The sequence below is a fragment of the Rattus norvegicus genome, chromosome 11, assembly GCF_021556685.1.
Source record: "Rattus norvegicus strain SHRSP/BbbUtx chromosome 11, alternate assembly SHRSP_T2T, whole genome shotgun sequence".
NCBI classification, from domain to species: domain Eukaryota; kingdom Metazoa; phylum Chordata; class Mammalia; order Rodentia; family Muridae; genus Rattus; species Rattus norvegicus.
The window spans coordinates 76271349-76296003 of record NC_141544.1 but is presented as its reverse complement, the minus strand read 5'-3'; the positions used below and the strand labels follow the sequence as shown (position 1 = coordinate 76296003).

The 24655-nt window shown below is 41.3% G+C and overlaps 1 protein-coding gene across 6 annotated transcripts in view; it reads left to right on the top strand.

Annotated features, from left to right (window-relative positions):
- Positions 1-24655, top strand: part of Gsk3b (glycogen synthase kinase 3 beta) — a 149630-nt gene that overhangs the window by 102798 nt on the left and 22177 nt on the right. For 3 of the 6 annotated variants that reach the window (XM_087577034.1, XM_087577035.1, XM_087577038.1), the window contains exons 8-10: positions 10591-10686; positions 21206-21244; positions 23828-24014. In XM_087577034.1, coding sequence (XP_087433160.1) covers positions 10591-10686; positions 21206-21244; positions 23828-24014 — 322 coding nt within the window. 6 annotated transcript variants of the gene reach the window in all.

Below are 24655 nucleotides of genomic sequence, written 5' to 3'. Positions count from 1 at the left end.
CTGTATGAGTATCTATCCCAAATATGAGTGTGTGAGAACTGTACTCACACGGTCATCGCAGCAGCATTTGCAGCAGCCAAGATATGAATGACACTGACCTGTGTCACTGAGTAAACGGATGGTGATGTCATCACTGAGTAAACAGATGGTGATGTCATCACTGAGTAAACGGATGGTGATGTGCTTTATTTCGGCTTATAGCTCAGGCCACACTCCATCACTGAGGGAAGTCAGGATGGAGTGTCTAGGAAACTCAAGGCAGTGTCCTAGAGGCAGGGCCTGAAGCAGAGGCCATGGAGGGGTGCTGCTTACTGGCTTGTTCCTCGTGGCTTGCTCAGCCTGCTTTCTTATAGCACACAGGACCACCAGCCCAGTGGTAGCACCACCCACAATGGCATGTGTCCTCCCGTCTCAGTCTTCAGCCATGGAAAATGCACTGTAAACTTCTCTTCAGGCCAGTCTTGTGGAGGTATTTTTAAGTTGAGAGTCCCTCTTTCCAAGTGATACTGTCTTATGTCATGTTGACATAAAACTAGCCAACATGCCCCTTATCCTTTTAAAGTCTTTCAGTGCATACACCCTTTTAACTGCATGAATTGAGTTAGTCAAAGATGTTGTCTTGGGATTGGGCCTGGAATGTAGATGTTCTTGAACTGAAGGAGCTGAAAGGTAGGTTGAGAGGAGACAGGGGAGACCAAGGAGTGTGTGGTGTCATCTCAGATCACTGAGCAGTATGAGCAGTGTGCAGACTGGATTTCTGCTGGAGGTGGTGTATGTGGAAAGGCTTCTTCTTAAGAAACTAACCCTTGAGCTGAGTATCTTCACCATGGAAACGCAGCCACTATTTAAAGAGGAAGGTAATGCTTAGCTATTTACCTGAAGTCAGGTCCGTGGTGTGTTTTAAACACAGCTTGTGGTTGTGAATAGCAGGGTTGATAGACTGAGTGCATCAGGAGAAGTCTAGAGCTGTGAGCAGCAGGCAGATGCTATATTACAGGGACTTAGAAAGCCACTGCAGGGTTTTAAGCAGAGGAATAACATTTCTAATATAGCTTCTTTAGTACACAGTAGTTTTAAACAGAACTGGCTTCCTTTGTTGAAGTTTGGTGCCCTCTGGTGTGGAGCCATAAAAAGGCACCCAGTGCCTCCTGCGTGTTGTAACTGCATTGCATTGCGGTTGCTTTGTCTGTTGTTCTTTAAGGTAGCGTAGTCCTTGTTCAGGTCAGTCTTAGACAGCCATGGAGGGAAGCTCAGGAGACCCCAACCCTAGATTAAGAGCTACAGGCAGCCAAGGAATGCAGAGAGCAGGAAAAGTGATTTTCTCTAGCAAATAGCTCACTTAATTGATTATACAGTCCAAATGGTTATCCCTGAAAATGTATACAAGAAAGTAACATTATTCAGACTGAGCGCTCCCTCTTTCTCTCTCCTCCGCTCCCCCTCCCTCTGTGTGTGTGTGTGCACCTGCACGTGTGAGCTCTGCATACACGTATATAACAATGATTAATGAAAAAAGCCGTGAAATTTGAGTGGGGTGGGTGAGTGGTAAGGTTTGGGAAAAGGGAAGGGAAAATGATATAATTACCTCAAAAATTAAGAAAATTATTTTTTAAAAAACCTATGTAAGAAACACCCTTTTCAGAGCTTTTTACAGATATTTTCTGTGATGTTTGTGTTTTCCATATGCGGTCAGTTTGTAGCTAGTAGGTGAAAAACTGTTGTATAAAATGTAGACAATACCAGATCTAGCGGAAATATTATTTAAGGGTTGTCAAAGGGATGTAGCAGGTAGAGCCTCGATTCTTTGAATCTTTCTGCTCATCTCTACATGATACAACGATGGGCAAAAGAAAAAGTACTTTTTGCATAGGTGGACAGGTCATAAACTGTTACAATAGAAGGGTGATTCTACCTCTATTTGGGTTATAATTTATTATTTTTCCTTCCTCTTTGACTATGTGAATATTCTAGTTTCCTTTCTGTTGCTATGATTTTAAAACAAAACAAAAAATACTCTGACCAAAAGCTCCTTAAGGGAAAAGAATTTATTCTTACAAGTATGGCTTACACTTCCAGGTCACATTCTATCATTGAGGAAAGTCAGGACAGGAATTTGGTGACAAGCCTGCTTGCTACATCTGCACACAACATTACTTCTGACTGGGACGCTCGTTCGTAGCTGAAGAAGTGCAGCAGAAACTTGTCAGGGTGCTGCTTGGTGGCTCTCCTACACAGCCGGGGACTCACCTGCCCAGGGTGGTGTCTCCCACGATGGCCTGGGCTCGCCTGTAGCAGTTAGCAGTCCATAGAAACCAATAAGCATACCCACAGGCCAGCCTCCTCCGGGCTGTTCTTCAGTTGAGACTCCCTTCTCAGGTGACTTGAGGCTGTGTCCAGTTGGCAGTTAAAAGCTCACTAGGACATTGAAATGCCGTGCTTAGAGAAAAGTGCATAAAGCCAAGGGGACTAGTTCAAGTCATTGAGGGACTCATTAGTAGGGACTCATAAGTAAGCATTCTTGTTTGTGAATGGGTATCTTTCATCAAGTTTTTTGGAGATTAAAATAATAATTGTATTTCTTAAAATCCAACTGAACTTTGTTCTGTGTCTGAAGTGATACGGTCCTTCTTAAACATGCTATCCATAAAATGAAAAAATTAAGCTGTCCAATTTCAAACATTAGCTATGATCAATCAGATAAAATGCTCTCTAAACCCATTAAAAACTAATGTGACTACTGGACCTTCCAAAGTTGAGCTGTAATAGTTATTAAAATGTCTTCCACTTGTGGTTTGGCTTTACTCTGCTGTCACAGTGTCTCCCTAGGTTTTAGATTTTGATCTAAGCAGTCCTTATTTCAAGCCACATAATTGTTTTTACCTTAGCTGCCAGTGGGAATAGAATTTGCTTCTGTCCCATCTGCCTCCTGGATTTTCCTACATAAACCCTGGCTCCTCGCTCTCCATCGAGGTGATTTCTGTTGTCTGAATTATATAGGCCTTGGTGTTCTTCTTATGTTGGTGGTCCAGGGACTCCTGGCTTTGCTTCTTTTGCGTTGAGATAGGGAATTGCTGCACAGCCCTGCCTGCCCTTACACTTGTGTAACCCTGTCTGTTGTCAGACTCCGTGTCTTGCCTTAGCCTCCCAAGTGCAGGGATTATAGCTGGGAGCCGCCAGGCCTTATCCCGTTGGCCTGTTTATTAGTTATTTTCATACTGCCGTGACAAAATTCCTCACAGTAATTGTCTCACAGTCAGGGGACACAGTCATGGTGGCGGGGAAGGCATAGCCGCAGGAGCCTGAGGCCGCCCTTCATACTCATTCATGACCGGGAAGCAGAGCGCATGGATGCTGTTGTTTAGCCCTTCTCCTTTCTATTCATCCAGAACCCCAGCTCGTGGAAGCCCCTCATAGACGCCTAGAGGTGCTTCCTTGGTTACAGTAAATCCTGTCCAGGTGACAGTGAGGACTAACTCATGACTTTTTAAGTTATATTTTCTTGTGTTGTTTAGAGGTTCTTCTAGGATTAAAAATTCAGCTCTTTAAAATGTTGGTGTTTCTAAACAAGAACAACAACAACAGTAATAATAATAACACAACAATGTGCCACCTCACACACAACCCAGTGTTGGCTGTATCTCCTCATCCTGTGCAGTATAACTGTAACATCTCTTCTGCCCATGTTGCAGTATTTTGCCTGCATGCATGTCTGTGCACCGTGTGCATGCCTGTTGTTCGCCAAGGGTAGAAGAGGGTCTTAGATCCCCTAGGACTGGAGCTAAAAATGGTTGTGAGCTATCATGTGGGTGCAGGGAATTGAACCCCAGTCCTCTTAAGAACAGCAAGTGTTCCTACTCACTGAACCAACTCCCTGCTACTCCCCTTTCATTTGATTTTTAAAGTAACTTTTGTTAGCATCCTGACGTTATTTAATGCCTTTGCCCTCCTTTCCTGTATTATCCTCCCTGCCTATTAAAAGCCCAGCATATTCCTCTGATATACCTGTAAATTTTCCCTTTAATGATTTTATCTACTGTTACTCGACATGATGCCACAGTTATGATAGTTGGGTTTCCTTGACTCTCTTAGATTTGTGAACTCTGCATGGTATTTATCAAATTAAAAAAATTTTGTAGTTTTTAAAATTTTGGTTTTGTATCGGTTTCTTTTTTATCCTCAATCCTTCACTCTTTTCTCAGCTAAAATGAAATACACATACATACATACATACATACATACATACATACATGCATGCATGCATACATACATACGTGTGTATATATTAGTTATATGGTTGAGCATCCTTAATCCAAAAATAGAAAATATGAAATACTCAAAATCTGAAGTGGTTTTTTTTGCATAATGCACAAATGAATACCACATCTGACTTCATACAATGGGTTGCAGTAAAAATCAATGGATTGCAGTAAAAATGCAGACACATTGAAAATCTTGTATAAAATTATTTTTAGCTTATATAAGGTATATATGAGATATGAGATATTTTTGTTTAAACTTATATCCTACCTGCAGGATATCTCATGTATATATGTATGTATGGATGGATGATGGATGGATGGGTGGATGGATGGGTCCAAGTGTGTTGAGTAAGGAGTGAGAGGAGTGCTTTTGTTCTTCCTGTGGATTCAGCTGCAGTCGTTCCTCTGCTAGTTTTCGTTCACTGAGTCCTTCTGTGTGTAGCTCCCTCTCGTCAGGTCTACGTTTTACACCCTGTAGTAAATGCACGTTCCCCGTGCTTCTCCATTCTCTTTTGTTCCCTGGTCACGATGGCTAACCCAGTGTCCGTATGTACCGATGCTGTCATTTTCCAGCTCTGAGTGTTTGATCCTCCCACCCACTTCTTGCTGGTATTTTCTGACTTCAGTGCTGTTCATTTTTAGTTCTTTGGCTTTCTGTGGCTTTTGTTTGTTTGTCTTTAACTTGTTTATTCCTGGAAGCCAGTTACTACTACTCCAAAAATAGAAGCAGAATTCTGTGGTGTACAGTGTCTTTCCCCAACCCCCCCCCCCCAATTACTCAGGTTATTTTCCATCGCGCCCTTCTCCTGAACTGAGTTGCACAGCAGTTACACCTGTATAGCTTTGGCTGGTATTCGGCCGCTTTAAAGGGGCCATTCCCTGTTGGAGTTTTCACAGGAACCATACTTTGTATGGTTGGACCTTTTGGTTACGAAAACTCTTTGAACATTACATTTACTAGTGTCCTTCTATGGTTCTTTGACATCACACTGTCATATTGTGTATACCTAAACGTGAATGAGTCAGACATTTCTAGTGTAAGTCTACAGCTACAGAAACCTTACAAGTGATTTCCCTTGTTTGTTTAATTTTATACAGTATATTTATGATCTCAATAGCCAGTTAGATAACTGTGATTCCGTTGCCGAACACATATTATAAACAGTTTATGATACTCTGTTTTCTAAGTTGAATTTCCATCACGAGTCAATTTTATTTAAATGAGCTCTTTTCAGGTTGTTGAGAAGTCTGTTTAACAGTTTGTTACTTTACAGTTTGCTGTTTTTTGTTAATTTTATTACTGTTACAGGTCATGGCCAGGCAGTGGTTGCATGCCTTTAGTCCCAGCACTTTCTAGGCAGAGGCAGGCAGATCCGTGGTCTACAGAGGCCAGCCTGGTCTACAGAGCTAGTTCTTGGACAGCCAGGGCTATATACAAAGAAATCCTGCTTGAAAAACCCAGAAGAAAAAAAATATATTCAGGCTGGAGAGGTGGCTCAGCTGTAAAGAGCACTGTTCTTCCACAGGTCCTGAGCTCAAGTCCCAGCAACCACATGTCAGCTCACAACCGTCAACCCCGGGGTCCAATGCCCTCTTGTGGTATGCAGGCATCTATGTAGATAAAGCACTCATACATAGACTAAATAAATCTTAAAAAAATAATATATTCAAACAACTCAAAAGAATTCATTTGTCCTTGTAATATGATGTAGTTCAAAAGAATCTTAGCAGCTCTACACAGGAACTGACAGGTGATTGCCTTAGTTCTAGAAAACATCTTTAGGAGTTATGTAAGATGTGGCTGATCTCCTTCCTTGACTTCCATGATACTCCCTTCATGGGACCTAGTCCAGCCACGTGGACCTCTGTTTTAGTTTTTAATGCCCTTTATTTGTTTTATTTGAAAATTTGTTTTATTTGAAAACCGTTATTAACAAGTATATAATGCATTCAGGGTACTTCCCCTTCCCCACCCTATCTTCATCAGTAGCCCCTCCTCCCTACAGGTCTCCTTCCCATATTCCTGGTGTTTTGCTTTCTTTTGTGACCCAGAGTGACCATGGTTTTGAACCTCTGTCTATTGGAGCCAGTTAGGCTGTCCAGGGAGAGTACAACTACAGACCATGACTGCCCCTACTTCAGAATCTTCTGTAGTTCCCTCCCGCATCAACCTCTCTCGGATCTGTGATTGATCTCTGACTGGCAGTCTTATGCGATAGTCCCAGCTATGGAGAGATCATGATACAGTGGCTGTGTCAGACCCTAGTGACATCATTTCACAGCCTCTCCCCTGTCTTCTAGCTCTTACATTCTTTCTCCAGGCATCTTTGAGGGAAGGATGTTTTTAAAAAATATATATATATGTGTGTGTGTGTGTGTGTGTGTGTGTGTGTGTGTGTGTGTGTGTGTGTGTGTGTGTGTATAGCATTGAGCATGCAGTGGTACTTGTTCTCAGCATGTTAGGTAGCCACAAGCCTCCATATTTACTATTATTTATTGCAAAGAGAACCATCTGATTAAAGCTGGAGTTGTGAGTCGTGTTTGTCTGTAGGCATAAAAACAAACATTTAGAAGGCAGTTTGCCAGTCTTCTTTTTCAATTTCTCTTTTGTCCACTGTGTGCACATACATGCCTGTGTCTTGTGGTGGCCAGAGTACAATTTGGTGTGTTAATTTGTCAGGCACAGTCCCCTTGTTTTATTTGAGGCAGGGGCTCTCCCTGAGCTAGACTGACCTTCTAGGCCAGGCTGACAAGCCACTGTGCCCTGCCTCCACTTCCCAGAACAGCATGCCACCAGGCCTGACGGTCACATGCAGTCTTACAGATCAGTTCAGGTCTTCATGCTTGCTTTGCAGAAGGTACTCTACCAGCACAGTTACTCCTCAGCGCCAGCTTCTCCTTCTCTAAATGCTTGTCGTTCAGGGCCTGTCTTTCACATTCTTGCCCTTGCTTTACTCATTAGACATTTTTGCAATCATGTGGGTCCCAGCCTCTAGTAAATGATGAACTAATTGTTGTGCTAATGTTGTTTGGGGGTTTCTTCCCCACCTTTGATCATTTAGTTCACAAAAGACACAAAACCTTTATGTTTAAACTAAACCTTAAAGTACTAGAGCTGGGCAGATATCAACCCTCTGCTATTTTGTCCATTTCCCTGTCAATAACCACAAGATATCACTTGCCATGTTATATCTGCCACTCTCACTCCAACTACTCCTCATGGTCATGTCCTCACAGTTGACCTAGCCCATGGTGACGTCCTCCTCCTCCTCCTCCTCCTCCTCCTCCTCCTCCTCCTCCTCCTCCTCCTCCTCCTCCTCTTCCTCCTCCTCCTCCTCTTCTTCCTCTTCCTCCTCTTCCTCCTCCTCCTCCTCTTACGGTCTCTATCCAAGAATCCCCAGTCTGGGAACCTTTCCCCCACCCCCACTGTCTGCATCTGTGTTAACCAGTCATCGATAACTTAGTGAGCAAGGTTTACACAACAAAAGCTGGTATATGTGAGAATCTGCTCATCTTGGAGCTACCAGATCTTGGGGTTCAGAGTTTAGCATTTTGAATACAAACAGCACCAAGCCATTCTCCTATACCCAATACCCACCACTTTGTGGGGGGCTCTTCCTAGATGGTTTTCTTTCCAAGTCTTCTTTGTGATTTAATAACCTAAGCATTTTTCACAACCTCTGAAATTAGAAACTGAATCACTTAATTTCCTAATAACCTTATAATTAGACTCTCTGAAATCACCCCCTAAAACTGGTGTTCCCCTGGAAAGCATCAGATTCTGTCGCCACTTTATCTCTAGCTAGCTTTTACCTCTGAAAAGATACTCATTTAGGCCTCCAGTTTTCATGCCTAAAACTGTATGAAGCAACATGGAGCCCAGCCTGACTACAGTCTGTGCCCATGGTGAGCATAAGCTTTGCTAATGAGTGCTTCTGTGCAGCGACAGCTGAGCCAGGTGAGTGACAGGAAGCATGGCTTACACGCCTATGCTGTTCACTCTCACCCTTTCTAGGACAAACATACACTAACCTGTGGATGAGAAGATCTCTCAGCTAGTTATCCAGAGTCTGCTGATCTCTATAACCCTTCATGATAAAGTGTAGAAAGACAAGCGTTGCTGGCCTAGAACTTGCTATGTGGACCAAGGATGACCTTGAACTCCTGTTGCTTCTGCTTCCTGAGTGCTGGAATTAAAGGCAATTGCCATCACACCCAGCCTAGAAATACACATTAATATAAAATTTGCTCCCTAATGTTTCATCATAACTGGCTTATTAAAATCACCATGACCAACAGCAAAAACATCCTAGAAATAGCTTTGTTTTAAGATGTAACAACTAATCACGGGAGTGGGAAAATGACTCTAGTTCACTATTTCATCTGGAACACTTTGTGATGTTCAGATCTTTTCGTCCCATTGAGGATCCTCACATTCAGGGTTGCAGGGCTGTGAGTAAAGTGTGCTGAGGAATTTCATTATATGCTTTATTGGTTTTTAAAATGATACAGTTTTTAATGACAGCCTGCAAGTTTATAACTAAAGCTTCGTAAATGTCGCAAGTGCATGCTCTAAAAGTTAAAATCAAACAAAAACCCCATCAGTTGACTTCCAACCAACACTCATGGCTAAGGAGCCTCATTCATGACCGTGTAGGCTTTGTTCCACTGTTACAAAGTAGCATGAGTCAGTGTCCTTCAGGAGACTCTGCAGATGTAAAAGCTGAGTGTGTGACAACTCAGTCTATGGCTTCCAAAGAAGCAGAGCATGTGCTACTTGTTTTTCCATGGCTGACTTAGTTTATTACAGTGTCCTTTATAATGTCCTTTTCACGATGCTAGTGACAGAAGTCCGTTTGTCTTATGGCAGAATAATACTCCATTGTGTGTGCATGACATCTTTCCCTATATCCGGCCATTCCAAGGTCTCATATATTGTAAAGCTATAAGCCTGCGAGTGCAGTTGTCTCTTCAGTATTTTGAGAATCATTAGAGTTCCTAACACAGTGCACATATGTTGAAAACATGTGTTTTATAATCGTGTATCTCAGTCTTTGACTTGAGTATCTTTTGAAGAAAAATCTAATTAAAAAGTCAATGACATTATGAAAGTTTTAATGATGTCTAGAGAATTAAAACCAACAAAAAACTAAGGAATTTGGCTTCGTCATGATGCTGTGTGCTTTTAATCCCAGCACTCAGGAGTCAGGTACAGGCAGATAATCAGTGAGTTCCAGGCCAGCAAGGCCTACATAGTAAGACTGGTTTTTTGTTTCTTTTTGCTTTTTAAATCCACTTGTTCTGAATGTTTGTAGAACTACACCTGATTGTTGGTTGCAAGCACAAATTAAATATTTAATATTATATTACTCTCCTGTGAAACTCTCACTAACTTGTAAATAGTGTAATATTTTATTTCAACAGATTTGTTTCAGCTGGTAGTAATGATACATTAAGCCCAGTACTCAGAGCATTGGGAAGATCTCTGAATTTCAGACTAGCCAGGGCTATCTATGGACATACTGTCTCAGTAAACAGACAAGCCCATTTCATACTGGGCTCTACGGTAATGAAAGTAACGTGTAAAATCATGTGTGTTTCTGTATGTGTGTGCGTGTCTGTGTCTGTGCATAGTGCTTCTCCTTAGACCTGTCTTCTGCGGCTCTGGAGGCAATGAAGTGCTCAGTTTACTTTGCCTGGTATTGTTTGTTTTAATAAAATGCTATATGAGTTCTCCTGTTCTTTATGTCTTCTCTAGGTCTTCAGGTAGTTTCTTTTATGTAGCGATACTCTAAATGTTCAGTGATTGCGTGAAATGATGAACCTGCCACCAACACCCGACCACAGCATTGTTAGGCCTCGCCAACTTGAGTGTCACTTTTCACATGTAGAGCAGCTAAGATCAGTGTTGGGATACAGTGCTGGGAAGGAAGCTGGGGGGTTGCTCAGATTTTCTAAAATTATTTATTTTATGTGCATGGATGTTTTACAGAACTGTGTGAGCATATGGGAGCGCTTGGTGCCGTCAAAGTCTAGTTGATATTATAGGATCTTCTGGGACAAGGGTTACAGATGATTGTGTTCTTAACTAGTATGTTAGTTAGTCCCTGGAATCTTTCCTAGTAATATTTTTATGACTCAGATTTTTAACATTCTTATCCTAGAACATTAGTCTGGTATTATAGCATGGTTGTATAAATGTAAACTAAAAAGCTTTCACAAAATCCGTTGAGTTGTTTATTTTATCTCTGCTTGGAATTCATATTGTAAAACCAGTGCATCAATGTATGAATAGATACAAAGTTGACAATATTTTTTTTCTCTTCTGTAGGTCCTAGGAACACCAACAAGGGAGCAAATTAGAGAAATGAACCCAAATTATACAGAATTCAAATTCCCCCAAATCAAGGCACATCCTTGGACGAAGGTGAGTGAGAATGAATCAGAGTCCACCAGCTAATAGTTAAGTGACTCTCGGGGTTTCACTGTACTTCAGCTGGACTATTACAGTGGCCTATGTCAGCTACAAATGCAGAGCTGTTCTCTGTGAGGATAGTTAAGTATTTTATTGATGGTACTATTATTCCTGTTGATTGCCCAAGGGTAATTTCCAGCCTGGGCTTTTCATTTGCAAGTAAGAACAAAGTATCCTTGGCATTAAAATAATTTATTTAGATTTTTTTAAAATCTAAGGTTCTAAATTTTGTGATTTAAATGGGAGATGCATAATTCAATATTATCAAAATAATATACCTTTACATTTTTTTATTCTTTTAAACATCAAAATTGACCTTCTCATAGTTGTTGCGTGTTTTTCTTGCTTACTGTCCTGTTGGTACTTCAGAAGCAGTATTTTTAAAGCAGGTATAACCTTGTTGGATACATACTTTGAAAGTAATTTATAATGTTTATAAGATGTTACTAACCATTGGAAAAGCCTCATCAGAAGTTTTCCCACCCTGCGTTGTGTTATGAGGTTAGCTATGCAATGAAAAATAAAAAGAATGTGTCGGTATTTACAAATGGAGTTTATTTGTAGCAGCCTTTTTTTTTTTTTTAATATATGTAGATTCAGAAACTCTAGCCAAAGCTAGGAATCCAGTGATCCAAACTGCACGGGCAGCTGTTAAACTAGCACTTGCTCTTGTGTGCACAAGAGTGTGTGTCCGATGCTGGATTTTTGCAGTCACGGTCATGTTCGATGCATCATTCACAGAGGGAGGGAGGGAGGGAGGGAGGGAGGGAGGGAGGGAGGGAGGGAGGGAGGTAGGTAGGTTAGTAGGTAGATGGGTAGGTAGGCAGGTTAGTAGGTAGGGAGGGAGGGAGGTAGGGAGGGAGGTAGGTAGATGGGTAGGTAGGTAGGTTAGTAGGTAGGTAGGGAGGGAGGTAGGTAGATGGGTAGGTAGGTAGGTAGGTTAGTAGGGAGGTAGGGAGGTAGGGAGGTAGGTAGGTTAGTAGGTAGATGGGTAGGTAGGCAGGTTAGTAGGTAGGTAACCAACCATATAATAGGTTAGAAACAGTCAACTTTTAAATTGGTATTTCAAAGAAGATTATTTTAAAATGTCCACATAGCTTGTTTCATACATCTAAGTGTTTAAGAGGTAAAGTAATTTAAGGCTGTAGATGAAATGATTCATACTCCATGTATGTAGTCAGTATGCCTGCCTGTCTTAGTTAAGATTTTATTGTGGTGAAGAGATCCCATGTTCTCTTCAACTCTCACAAAGGAGCATTTGTTGATGCTGGCTTACAGAACAGGTTTAGACCATTACCATATGGCAGGAAGCATGGCAGCACGTGGGAAGGCATGGTGCTGGGGAGGTAGCTAAGAGTTCTACATCTTGACCTGCATCTAGCAGGAAAAGGACTGTGAGCCCACGATCCTGGGCTTGAGCATCTGAAACCTCAAATCCTGCACCCTGCACCCTGCACCCTGGTGACACACTTCCTCCAAGGAGACCACACCCACCCCAGCAAGGACACACCTCCTATAGTGCTACTCCCTATGGGCCAAGCATGCACACACATGAGCTTCTGGGAGCTGCTCCTTTTCAAGCCACCACACTGCCTCCCTTTCTCTTCCTGTTCTCTTCTCCTAATCACATAATTCCAGGTTCTTCCTTTAACATTTTCGTAACCCCTCTTAAGAAAAATACTTAACATTCATTATTTCTTTCCTATTTAAACAAAGACATCAGTAATACTTTAGTGCCAGAAATATAGATTGAGACTTTCATTCTCCTAAGAGGCCAAGTCCCCTTCATTTTAAAATTCATGGTGAACTCTGTCTTTGGTAAAGTCATCTTAGGTCTTTGTATTTAACACTTAATTTTATCAGTGTGATATGCTTGGGATCTTTGATGTGTCCCCAAACCCAGAGGATCCTAGGTGACCTGTTTGGATTTTGAAGCCAAGTAGACTGAAGCTACCAGTGTCTTATTGCGAGTGATTTATAATATATTGCAATCCAACTAAGTTAAGGAGAAAATAATAGAGAATTATGGGTATTAAATACAGGGATATTTTAAGTAGTCATTATTTTATAAAGAAAGAAGGGAGGATATTCTAAGCCATCAGTCAGTCTTAGTGAATCTGAGTATATATCACATGTCCTTGATGCTGACACACGGTGGAGCTGGCTGTGCTGCACTGGAGGTGACGGAATCTGTTAACACTCAGCGCCCACTGACGCTGATGTGTGTGTTGTATCCCTTATCCCCACCCGCAGTTTTCTCTACAGTGGAAATATCAGCCAGAATAAAATATGAAGAATGGTTAATTTTTAAATGTAGCCCACAGAAAGAGCTGTTGAGAATTAGTTTAAACCTTGCTCTGCCTTCGTGGGTTCTGATGTTTCCCTTATACCCTGGATACTTTCCAAGTGCGAATGAAGTATAAAACCGTTTATTTAGATCTCTGTTTCTATGCCATGTACAGAACAGTTGTTCAGTTCTCTTAGGTTTCATATTAAAACTACCAGGAACCCTTCGTTTATATAGTGTCCTTTGACAATCCGGCTTTCTCTTCATGCAGTGTATTCCACAATAAATAAATTTGTATTGATGTCTCTTTAATACACACAAATTTAGAAATTCCATGGCTCCAGTTGAGTAAATGATGAGAATGTGCTCGCATTGAATTAAAAAAATTTTTTTCCAAAGTAAAATGTAGAATTGGATCCCAAGAGGTAGCATAGCCCCCTCTTCCTTAATCCTCCTGTTCCAGTAATTTACAGCAACTTGAGAAGGATAAGCTGTACTGGGTAGCCAGTAGCGTCATTTAAAAACCATACGTAATGTTCTCTGAAAACACCGTGTCCTTTGGATCTGGAAAGACGGAGAAGCCAGAACGCCCTTGTTCTCAATGGTCTTCCTTTAGAATCCACTTCCGCCCTCTTCCCTAAGACCATGGGGTGTGAGCCCTGGCTCCTCGGCTGCAGGGTGATCCTCAGTCGTTACTATCCATTCCCTCACATCAAGTTAAAAACACACCAGACCAAGTCGTGGACCCCTACTTAAGTCTCCATTCTCTTTCTAAAAACAAACCACTCTTGCACATGTACTGTTCTGCAAGGTGAGCGATTTGTCTTCTCAAAAAGGTAGACAAACATGAGAAGACTGCCTTCCTCACAAAGGATGCAGGTGTATAGGAACTAGAGAGGAGACGACATTGTCACTGTGCCACATTACAAGGTTTGTGGGCCATATGAACCTATTCAGGGTGCCCTTGACTGTTAGATGTAGCTAGTTGGGGGCTGAAGCCGTTGTTCAACCCTTAAGACATTCGTTGCTCTTACAGAGGACTGGGGGTTCAGTTCCTAGAACTCCCAAGGAATCTGATCCCCTCTTCTGACCTCTTCAGCCACCAAACACACATGTGATACACATAAGAACATGCAGGGAAAACCCACACACACATAAAAGGAAATATATCTCAGTAATTATAATAGCTAGTGCAAACCAATTCATCAATAAAGCATTTAATGATTTAAGTGGGGAAGGAAATGGAGGCTTATGTTTTGGTGTGTGTTGTATATTTCAAAGAAGAAATGCCAGAATGAAAGCTAAAGGAAATGATACATTGTAGACAGAGAATTAAATACAGAGATTTGGGTGGGGAAAGAGAAGGAACTTATCCTGCCTTTAGTACATGGAGGCAGAGTTAGCTAGCAGGTCACTAGGAGAGAAGTGGGCTTTAAACAGTTTCTGTTTTGTAAGATAGTGATTATGTGCCTTGTTTTTTCTTCAGGTTCTTTTCAAAGTACAGCTATACTGATTATAAAGGCTTATTTCAGTCATGGATGGAGAACATTCTACTTCCAATACACTTCCACCTTGTCCCTTATTTCTGCCTCATGTCCTGGCCTTGGTTTATGCCTACTCCTCACTGGTTTCACCCCTGCAGCTTCAGAAATCTCGGTCCAACCCCAGCCTTCTCGTTACATTCCAAATGAGCCTCCTCACTTCCCTGATTCCTCATAGCCTTTAGGACAGCATGCTATGGAATGCATGTTATGAAAGAGAGGTCACGGGTTCTTATTTATTATGATTTCCATATAATTCTTTCAGTAAGCAGACTTAGTTCTTGTCTTGCCCCCAAGATTAAGATTCCCTGAGGGACTTAGTTACTAGAACTCTCTTTACCGAGTTGTTCTGCTTCCACCAACATGTGTGCGTGTGTGCATGTGCGTGTGTGTGTGTGTGTGTGTGTGCATACGAGTATGCATGCGTGTGTGCGACGTGTGTGTGGGATAGCTCGTCGAAACCTTCTGTAGTATAGTTGTCGTAGGAATCTCCAGCTCCCACTGTTAAGTAGCTGGTGTCCTTTGTTTAAATGACTGTCACATGCTCGCTTTTGTCTTCTTAGCAAATGACCCAGAGGTCAGATAAGTAATGCCAATGTCTGTATAATTTTACAAAGTGGTGGAAGTCACTTAACTGGTTTATGGACAGAAGTAGAGCAGAATCCCCACTGTCCCCATCTGTTGTCCCTGTATTACACCACTTAATAAGTTAGCTGTGTCTGATGAGGTTGTCTGTCTTATACCTTACCTTAAAGGGGCATGCATCCATGTTTAATTTTCTGATCTAATCAAATTTCCCTAATTGATACAGGAGAAGCCACGTTTGTTTCTATATCTTTATCTTCTTGCCAGTGTCTATCCCTCTCCACAATCCACACACAGTGTTTTCCGTTTTCTTCTTTGCTAAGCAATTATTAATCTCAGATCTTCTTTCCCCTGTGGAATTTTCTCATTGTCCATGTAATCTGCGGTCAGTCACCACCATGTAACTACTTTAGTCCCCCTTTAGTCAAATTGTATATATCACAGCAATTCCTAATTTCCGATTCATATCATAACATGCGTCAGGTTGTTTTCTGAGAGCCAGAAGGATGGCTTACCAGGTTAAGGCACTGTCACCAACCCTGGATGGACTGACTTTGATCCCAGGAACCCCCCACATGGTGGAAGGAGGGAACCAGTTCCGTGGTGGCTCTTTGGTCTCTCTGAGCGTGCACACACAACACACAGACAAATGTAGGGAAGAACCTTTGTTCTTCAAGACAGCCCTAGTCATCCTGGAACTTGCTACATCTGTAGACCAGACTGTCCTCAAACTAAGAGATACACTTGCCTCTGCTCCCTGAGTGCTGGTATAAAAACATGTTTGTTGCCAAGCTTTTGACATAGTTGTTTAATATGCAACAGCTAAGATTAAATATATGCATTAACTCAGTCATTATAGAGGCTGCCTGGAAACTAGTGTCCAGCCAAAGAAGTCACGTGTGCTGATTTGTTGAGTGTGCTTCGATAGGACGTTGTTGTTCCGTCTTGCTAACAGAGGAAACAGAAAGTTGAGTTTGAAGCACGTTAGCTCTCAGCGGAATCATTTTACACTAAGTAAGTTATACTCTTAGCTTAAAACTAAACCAAAACCTCACTGTTTGTTTTCCAAGGCTCTTGATTGTTGTAAAATTATCAAAGGGCTGTCTTTTACCCAACTAGGGCCGGCACTACAGTGCCCCAAGATACCTGCTAGACATCTTTTTTTTTTTTTTTTTTTTTTTTTTTCGGAGCTGGGGATCGAACCCAGGGCCTTGCGCTTCCTAGGCAAGCGCTCTACCGCTGAGCTAAATCCCCAGCCCCTGTCTGCTAGATATCTTGGCAGAAACACACATCCCAATCGGTGGTGGCCCAGTGTCCCTGCCGCCACACACTCTCCCAAATTCTCCACAAGAAAGAACACAACACAGTAACCTCCGATCCAATTGATAAGATATAATTGCCCACCTAGACACACAAAGCCCTGTACACAGCCATCCCTGAAGAACATTCGTAACAACCTGTAAATACACAGAGAAGAATCTCTCCATCAGCCTCCATGTCCTCTCGGCTAGATATCGGTGGCGGCTTCTCCTGCCGTCTCTTCTCTCCTTCCTTTCCAGTGTCCTCCTCTTCCCCTAAACTTTTCTTCCGCCCATCCGTTCTTGTCATCCAATGACAGACCTCATTCTATCCTGTACCCGCCCTCACCAGTATGACATCCTACACTTGATAACCTTGCATTTTCCATGACCGTTTAGTATGGCAGATTTAGCCATGTCAACTCTTTTGCTGCATTAATGAGAAGCCTTCAGGGAGACCCACAAAGCAAAAACTAAGATTGCAGTCAAACTTTCCTTGCAAACCCTATACCTACCTTTTTGTCTTATAACATTCCCATGTATTCCAGAAAACATAAAGCCTATTGGGCATATCTGCTAGTTCCTAAGATTACCTCTGATCTATGTCATTGCTTGTGGAAAATCAGACTCGTGTTTCTCAACACTCTCTGCCTTGAATACTGTTGTAACCAGTTACCACTTGTGAGTGTGTACACCATCACTGAGGAGTTTTTTCTGCCTCTTTTAGTACCGGCATCACAATCTCCTCTCCTTTTTCTAATACTCAGTCTCCTTAGTGAATAACTTCCTTATTTTTCTGTCTTCCAGGCTGTGTACTTTATTTCATTTCTAAAAGTTGCACATATAAGAGATAACTCTTAACAGTAGGAGCATGACTTGGTAATTCAGCATATTCCTAGCATATGTACTGCACCAGGCTTGATACCCAACATGAGACACACACATGCATGCACAACACCCCCCCCCCCATGATTAATCTATATATTGGAGGAATATTTTTTCTAATTGTTTAAGATGGAGGACAAAGGATGGGATTGGGAATTGATTGAAGAAGACCATTTTTTTTAATTTATCATTGATTTAAATATTATGTATTTATTACCAGTGCTATGCTGAGTCCCACAAAGGATACAAAATAAAATATGCAGTTCTTGCCTTTGAAGAGCATAGTTAAAGCAAGTATTAAGTAATATAAAATTGTGTGTTGTAAATTTTGTGTTCATAGCTGTTTACATCTACTGTGTGTCACAAGCCAGACCTTTAGGGAAGGCAGCAAAAGAAGTCTCCTCAAAGACGACATAGGACAAGGGCTGTTGAAGTAGAATAAGGTTCGTTTAAGTGGGACCCATGAAGGGGCTCAGCTGATGAAGGGTCTTACCACTAGGTCTGGGTGACCTGAGTTTGATCTCTGGAACCCACAGAATGGAAGAAAGTTACTGAGTCACGTGAGTTGTCCCCTGACCTCCAAGCATATAAACACAAATGAATTTTCAAAGGTGAAAGAAAGAAAGGCGAAGTCACGATTTGCTGAGGTGTAGGAGAAAAGGCTAGGCAGACATTTTAAGATGGGAGAGAAGGATAGAAAGGAAATGTGTACTCTGAGGAAAGCCAGTCTGAGTACCATAGCTGTTTTGTAAAACCATGAACAGTCAACTGGGTTAGAGCCATTTGGTAAGGCATGCCTGTGTGTAGTAATGTGTGCCTGTGTGTAGTAATGTCCTACAGTGGGGATGTGAGAAGAGGAGGACTCACGGTATAGGGAAATGTTACTTCCTGTAACTGTGTCGGTACACGCCGTTTAATTAGGGCAGCTGGAGCTCAGTAACTGCAGGGCCAGCCTTGTCGTGACTACAGAAAGGGTCTCGTGTTTCCTTGTTCTCAGCTTTCCTTACCCGACTTTCCAACCCTCGGAGGTTAGAACGCTGTGTGGCTTCTTCATGAGGCCTGGGCTCCTTTCAGTTTGTGATCCATTCTGAATGGCAGTGACTTCAGACATACTGGGCTTGTGGATTCTCTGAAAGCTAGTTTTCAGTGGCTTCTTAGGGGGAATTAATAATTTATAGTTGTGTTAGTTAGGGTTTTATTGCTGTGAAGAGACATGGTGACAGTTCTTATAAAGGAAAACATTTAATTGGGACTGGCTTACAGGTTCAGAGCTTCAGTTTGTTACCATTAGAGGGTGCTGGAGAAGGAGCTGGGAGTTCTACATCTGAATTCACAGGCACAAGGAAAAGACTGAGCTGCTAGGCCTTGCTTGAGCAACTGAGACCTCAAAACCTGACCCCCACAGTGACACACTTCTCCAACAAAGCCACACCTACTCTAGCAAGGCCACAGTTCCTGCCAGTGCCCCTCCCTGTGGGAGCCACTCTTATTCTAACCACCGTCCACAGTAGTAGGTTGGATTGCCTTGTGTTTCAGTGTATCAGTAGATGCATGTATGAAAGCACTCCAGACACCAACAAAGGAAATGTTAAAATATGAGTTACTTAATTATTGTTACCTGCTTAGAAAACCAATTAGTTGGTTTCTTTTTGTTGTTAATTAACATAAATAACTATTCTCAGATCCATGATAATTATCTTACTTTAATCTTATATTTAGGTCTCTTAACTGCAGACAGCTTTGGCTTACTTGAGAGCCTGTGTTGAATGGTGCTACTCTTTAACAGTCATGGTTTGCCAGTTTTAAACTGGGGGATTATCTTTTGCCTGTGACCAAAAATTGAGTCTGTTTCATAAGCCTATAATGGGAAGTAATAGGAGGTAGCCATTTGCAGCAAACACATAATTTGTTCTGTGTTCTACTAGGTTAATTTCCACTATCTATAGTTATAAAAAGTGGGCATTTTTCTATTGCTTTGGCTGGGTGCATAATACAGCAGCATTGGTGAGAGCTGACTGCAGGAGAAGCAGCTTTACCTGGAGGCCTTGCAGTGTGTGGGGTTCTTCCTCAGTAGCCATCGGGAAGGGCCCGTGGCTCAGCTCCAGGAGGGATCTTCACAGCCAGTCCAGAGATCTGTCTGTTATCTGAGTCACCCAAATGCAAATTTATTTTAATAATTCTTAAGGATTTGTTTGCATCTGTTCAGTACCATGGAGACCTTGGGGGCACATTAATTTTATGACAGTATCTCCCCCGCATGGACTAGCAATCTCGATGTCTGCTTGTTTGAATTTAAGGCAATCTGTTACTGCATAGGTGAGGTAGCAATGAAGCACTCAAACGTTCATGTCAGTGTTTCGGTTCATTTGATTCTTTCTTTTCTTTTCTTTTTTCTTTTTATTTCACCTTTATCTCTTTTCTTTTTCTTTATTGTTTTGTTTCATTTTGTTTTGTTTTATTCCTTTTTTTTTTTTTTTTAATTTTAGCGTTTAAAGGGGTGTCTGTGGCCTTGCTGCATACTTGCCTGGCCATATTTAGTCTGCATACTAATTGTTAGTTGGCCCAGTTGAATCTTACTTTACGCGGTTAGTTCTTTTGGTATGCTTTTCTGTTTTTGTCCACCTGGCTGAGTTTTAACATTTCAATTCTGACGGGGCCGGATTTTAGTCCAATGCACTAAATTTAGTCTGCAGACTAAAAGTAATCCGCGGATTATTTATTTTTTTGCAAAATTCCCCCACTGGAAACTATCTAAAAGAAAGTTCCATTCTCTTAGCTCAGTCAAGGGAGTTCACAGCTACCGGTGAGTTCTGCCAACTTTTGTGTTCTCAATGCCTAGACACAATAGACCCTGCTAACTCCTGTGCACATTTGGCTCCGTTCTGCCTAGGTGTTGTGTACATTATTCTGCGTGTCACCTGTAACTGTGACTGTCCCTTAGTTGTTTTGTTTACTGTATACATTCTTGTTTAGCTTTTGGTGGGTGAATTGGGCATACTCGCAGATGAAGCTGTGTTCAATCTGTACTCAAAGATAAAGGTTTTTTTCAGTGAGTTTTTGCTAAAAGGAAAGAATGCTCTATATTAATTTTTTTTCTAAGTCATGGGTGCAAGGGTATGAGGGGGCAAAGCCCACAATAGAGAGAAGTAAGTTTATACCCGCACTCCTGAGGTGATACGTCAGTTTTCCGGAGAGTCCTCACAATGAGACTGTCAGTAAACATCTAGCAGGGAAGTCAATCCAAACGAGGAGAATAATCCGCGGTGGCCTGATTCTTTCTTAGCTCACACAAATTAAAAGTATCTGGCTTGAAATTTACAGTAATATAAATTAAATATACCTAATATTTCTCTGTCATGACCAATAATTTAGCAAAAAAAAATGTTTATACTGTATAACTGAGACAAAATAATTGTGAAATTTTAGCATATTGGGAACGTACATTTTTAAAAGCAGGCCAATAGGCCCCTCCCAGCCATGTCTGTGATGATGAATCCAGGTCATGGAAGACCACTTTACTTTGAGAACTTTACTTCTAGATTTCATTTTGATTTTAACTTATTTTGGTTTTGTATTTTTTTAATGAACACACTGGCATTGGAACATAATAAATTAAAAAGAAATGTTTCTTTACTGTGCCTCACCATTGCACAAATTAAAAAATTTTTTGCATACACTTGTGGTAAAATAATTTTTAAAATTTGGACTTGCTGCTGTGGAGACGAATGCTTACGTTTATAACTGTATAAACATTTTCTATGTCCCCTACACCATGGATTTCTTATAACATTGGCTATATATCTTTCCTTGCTGGACTATTCTCTCTTGCATTGACTTCCCCTGTTTGGATTATTTCACTGCATTATCACCTTTAGGATCCATCAGGAACAGGACATTTCACCCCAGGAGCACGGGTATGTACTTTTTTTTTTTTTTTTTAAACTTTAGGTCCATTTTATAACACTAGGGAAAAGGGTGAGAACTGCTGTTGGAATGTGCTAATGAAATCAGTACGGGGGATTGGTCGCTGGTTCTGTACTGTATAATACAGGTTTTCACGTAGCATAGTTCACTGGTCGATATCCATTGACATCTAGATGGAAAAGCATGGATTTTAATTATTCTTAACATGCAGCCAAAGGTCCTGTATTTTATTTCAGTGGTTAAGGAGCGAAATAGATGCAGAGGCTTGGCTAGAGGCCACATTTCAGTAGCTGTTGGCTTCCTGTCTTTACAGCAGCTAGTGTCCAGTTGGGACTATGCCTTTGGAAGGCGCATGCTACCATACCCCATATTATGGATAGACTAGGCCTCGATTCACATACTTTTCAACTTACCCTGTATCCATAGAGTACCAAACTAAGGCTTTTCTCATGAGGACTCTCCTAAAGATTTAAAGTAAACGAGTACTTTTTAAAAGGCGGGTCTTCAAAAAAATCTATTCTAATAAAGACTTTGGCATAGATTCTTTTTTAACTCTGGTACCTCAAGTTAGGATTTCTTCACAAAACAAGCTAATGTATATGCCTTAGTACCCAAATGACAGGCGGTTCCTGGTAGCCAATAAAAGACCAAAAAAGATACAGGGAACTAGTTTTTTAAATAATCCAAAATAAAATCATAACTCTAACTTCTTAAGACTTTTAACAGAAAAATTCTCATAACTATAGTACGGTTTAGGTCGCTCGTTTTGTTTTGTGTTTAAGACAGAGCCTCACTATGTGTCACTGGCTTCATACTCACTGTGTAACTCGGGCTGGCCTCGAACTCATATAATAGACATCTGCCTGCCTCTGCCTCCCAAGTGCTGGGGTTAAGGCGTGCACCACCATGCACACTCAAGCATGAACCTCTATGACCTCTGTGCTTGGATTTTAGCAGGAGTTATATTTATATTCAAGTGCTGTCTACTTACCTAATACCAAAATTGGTACCAAAACATTTTATTTTAGATTAGCAAGTAAATCCATAAATTGTCAGTTAGATACAAAGTGCCAATCATTTTAATATTTTTCTTACAGTTTTGAATCACAATCTCAGTATGTACCTCGGGTTGTCCTGGAAGTCAACATGTAGACCAGGCTGACCTTGAACTCATAAAGAATTGCCTGCCTCTGCTTCCAGAGTGCTGGATGTGGGTCACTATGCCTGGCTAACTATGATGGTTTTCTTTTCTGCATTATGGATTTGATTGGCACTTGGAAACAGGGAAGTGACCAAAAATGGTGGCAAAATGAAACATTTAAAAGTGTATAGCAGCTTTAAGATTTCCTTGGCTATGGCAAATTATAGTAGTTAAAAGTATGAAGACAAGAAAGTTTTGGCTTTGCCACAGGTCTTTTTAAAGTCGCCAATAAGTTGACCAAGTCTTAAAATAAGTTCTTAAGATGCTCTCCAGGCACTTACTCAATTTCTGTAGGAAATAATCCATTTCTGTAATTAACAGTAGTTCTGTAAAGGGAAGGAAAACAATCCATCCGGTTACCAGTTTCTTTAGAAAGTCCTGGGGAGTCTCATGAGTATTAATGAACCCTGTAGTGACCAGGACTTGCCCTGTCAGCTGCTGCTAGGAAGCCTTGGCCTCCTGGGGTTTTCCTCGCCCATTACCATCTGCACGCCTCCCTGGTCCACCTTCTCCAGCCCCACCCTTGCTCTCCTACCACTTCTTTCCATCAAAGGGTATGGTTTAGTTTCTTTACATTCAAGGGTTCTGAGTCCCATCTGCTCCTGTTTACATCCCCCTTAACTACTAGCTGTCCTTACAGAATAAGGTCTGTGTGCATCATTTTATGTGCTGGTTCAGTGTAAGTCACAGTGAGTAGAAAGCTATGTGTTCTTTTAAGCAAATTAGATTAATTGCTTCAATTTAGACTTAAATTGACCTTTCTGAGATTATGGCCCTTGCTGAAAAACTAAGTTGTTGTTGTCCAATTAAAAACTCTGGACTATTCACTGAAAGAAATCCAAATGTGAATGATGACTAACAAAGTAGGAAGCCTAGGTACTCCAGAATCTTTGAATAATAAAAGGCTCTGTATCAAGATTATATGGAGCCATTAGCATTTTTACAATTAAAACAGCTTCTCTTTTAAAAAACTCTGACTGTGCAGTCCATTGTCAACAGTTGTTCTGCTTAAAAGAATACCAAGGCAATCTCATGTTTTAGCAGTAAAAACTTTAATTAAAAAAAATTATTCTAGTCATGCTTGCCTCCAGATCTCAGCTTTTATATGCCTGTAGTAGTGTCTAGGCATGCTTAATTAATTATGCCACTTTGCCTAAGAGGTAGCTTTTCTTGCTTCTCTGAGCTTTTCTTGCATAGTTTTTGATTAGTGAGCAGTTCACCCATTATGGTCTATCCCATGCAGTTAACTCTCTCATTCTAGATTTTGTAACCGCGGTTTTATATGGTGAGAATTAACTCAGTACTCAAAGCATTGTTTGATTGGGTTCTTAGCTAGAGCTTAATTGTTCTTTCTGCTGTTTTGTCCTTTCAGGTCTTTCGGCCCCGAACTCCACCAGAGGCAATCGCACTGTGTAGCCGTCTCCTGGAGTACACGCCGACCGCCCGGCTAACACCACTGGAAGCTTGTGCACATTCATTTTTTGATGAATTACGGGACCCAAATGTCAAACTACCAAATGGGCGAGACACACCTGCCCTCTTCAACTTTACCACTCAAGGTAATCCCAGACACCTCGTGTTTGTCTGTTGAGTGGGACGCCCTTCTTAAGTCTGCAGCTTTCGAATACTGGTCCCCAGTCGAGGCTGTTTGAGGGAGGGTGAGGAGGTATGGCCTTGCTGAAGTATGTCACTTCATGTATCCTGTGTGCTTGTTCTCGGCTTCCTTTGTGGTTTAAGATCTCCCACCCCGCCCCCCTCCACTATCAAGGACTCTAATGAGTTTTTTGGAACCATGCACCCAAAATAAACTTTTTTCCTATAAGTTGCTGTGGTCATGATATGTTATCACAGAGATATATAAGTAACTAAGACGCCGATGAATAGATGTGAAATGACACTTTGTTGGTAATAACCTAAGACAGACGTAGTCACATTAAGGACCTGCGGAGGTTAAGAAGAGCCTGCACTTTATTATATCAGTTTTGAGCGGTAACGATAGATGAAAGTTTGCGAACTGTCCTGGTTTGTCCATTTTTTTTTTTTTGTCCAGATCGTTGTAAATTTGGACATGTGAAATATATAGTGATTTCACAGAGTCCGAGTAAAAAGATTAAGTAATAGTGTAACCCTTAGATTTAAATCTAAAAGATAGACTATTAGTATTTCTTGCTTTCCAGCATTTACAGCAGGTTTTTATAAC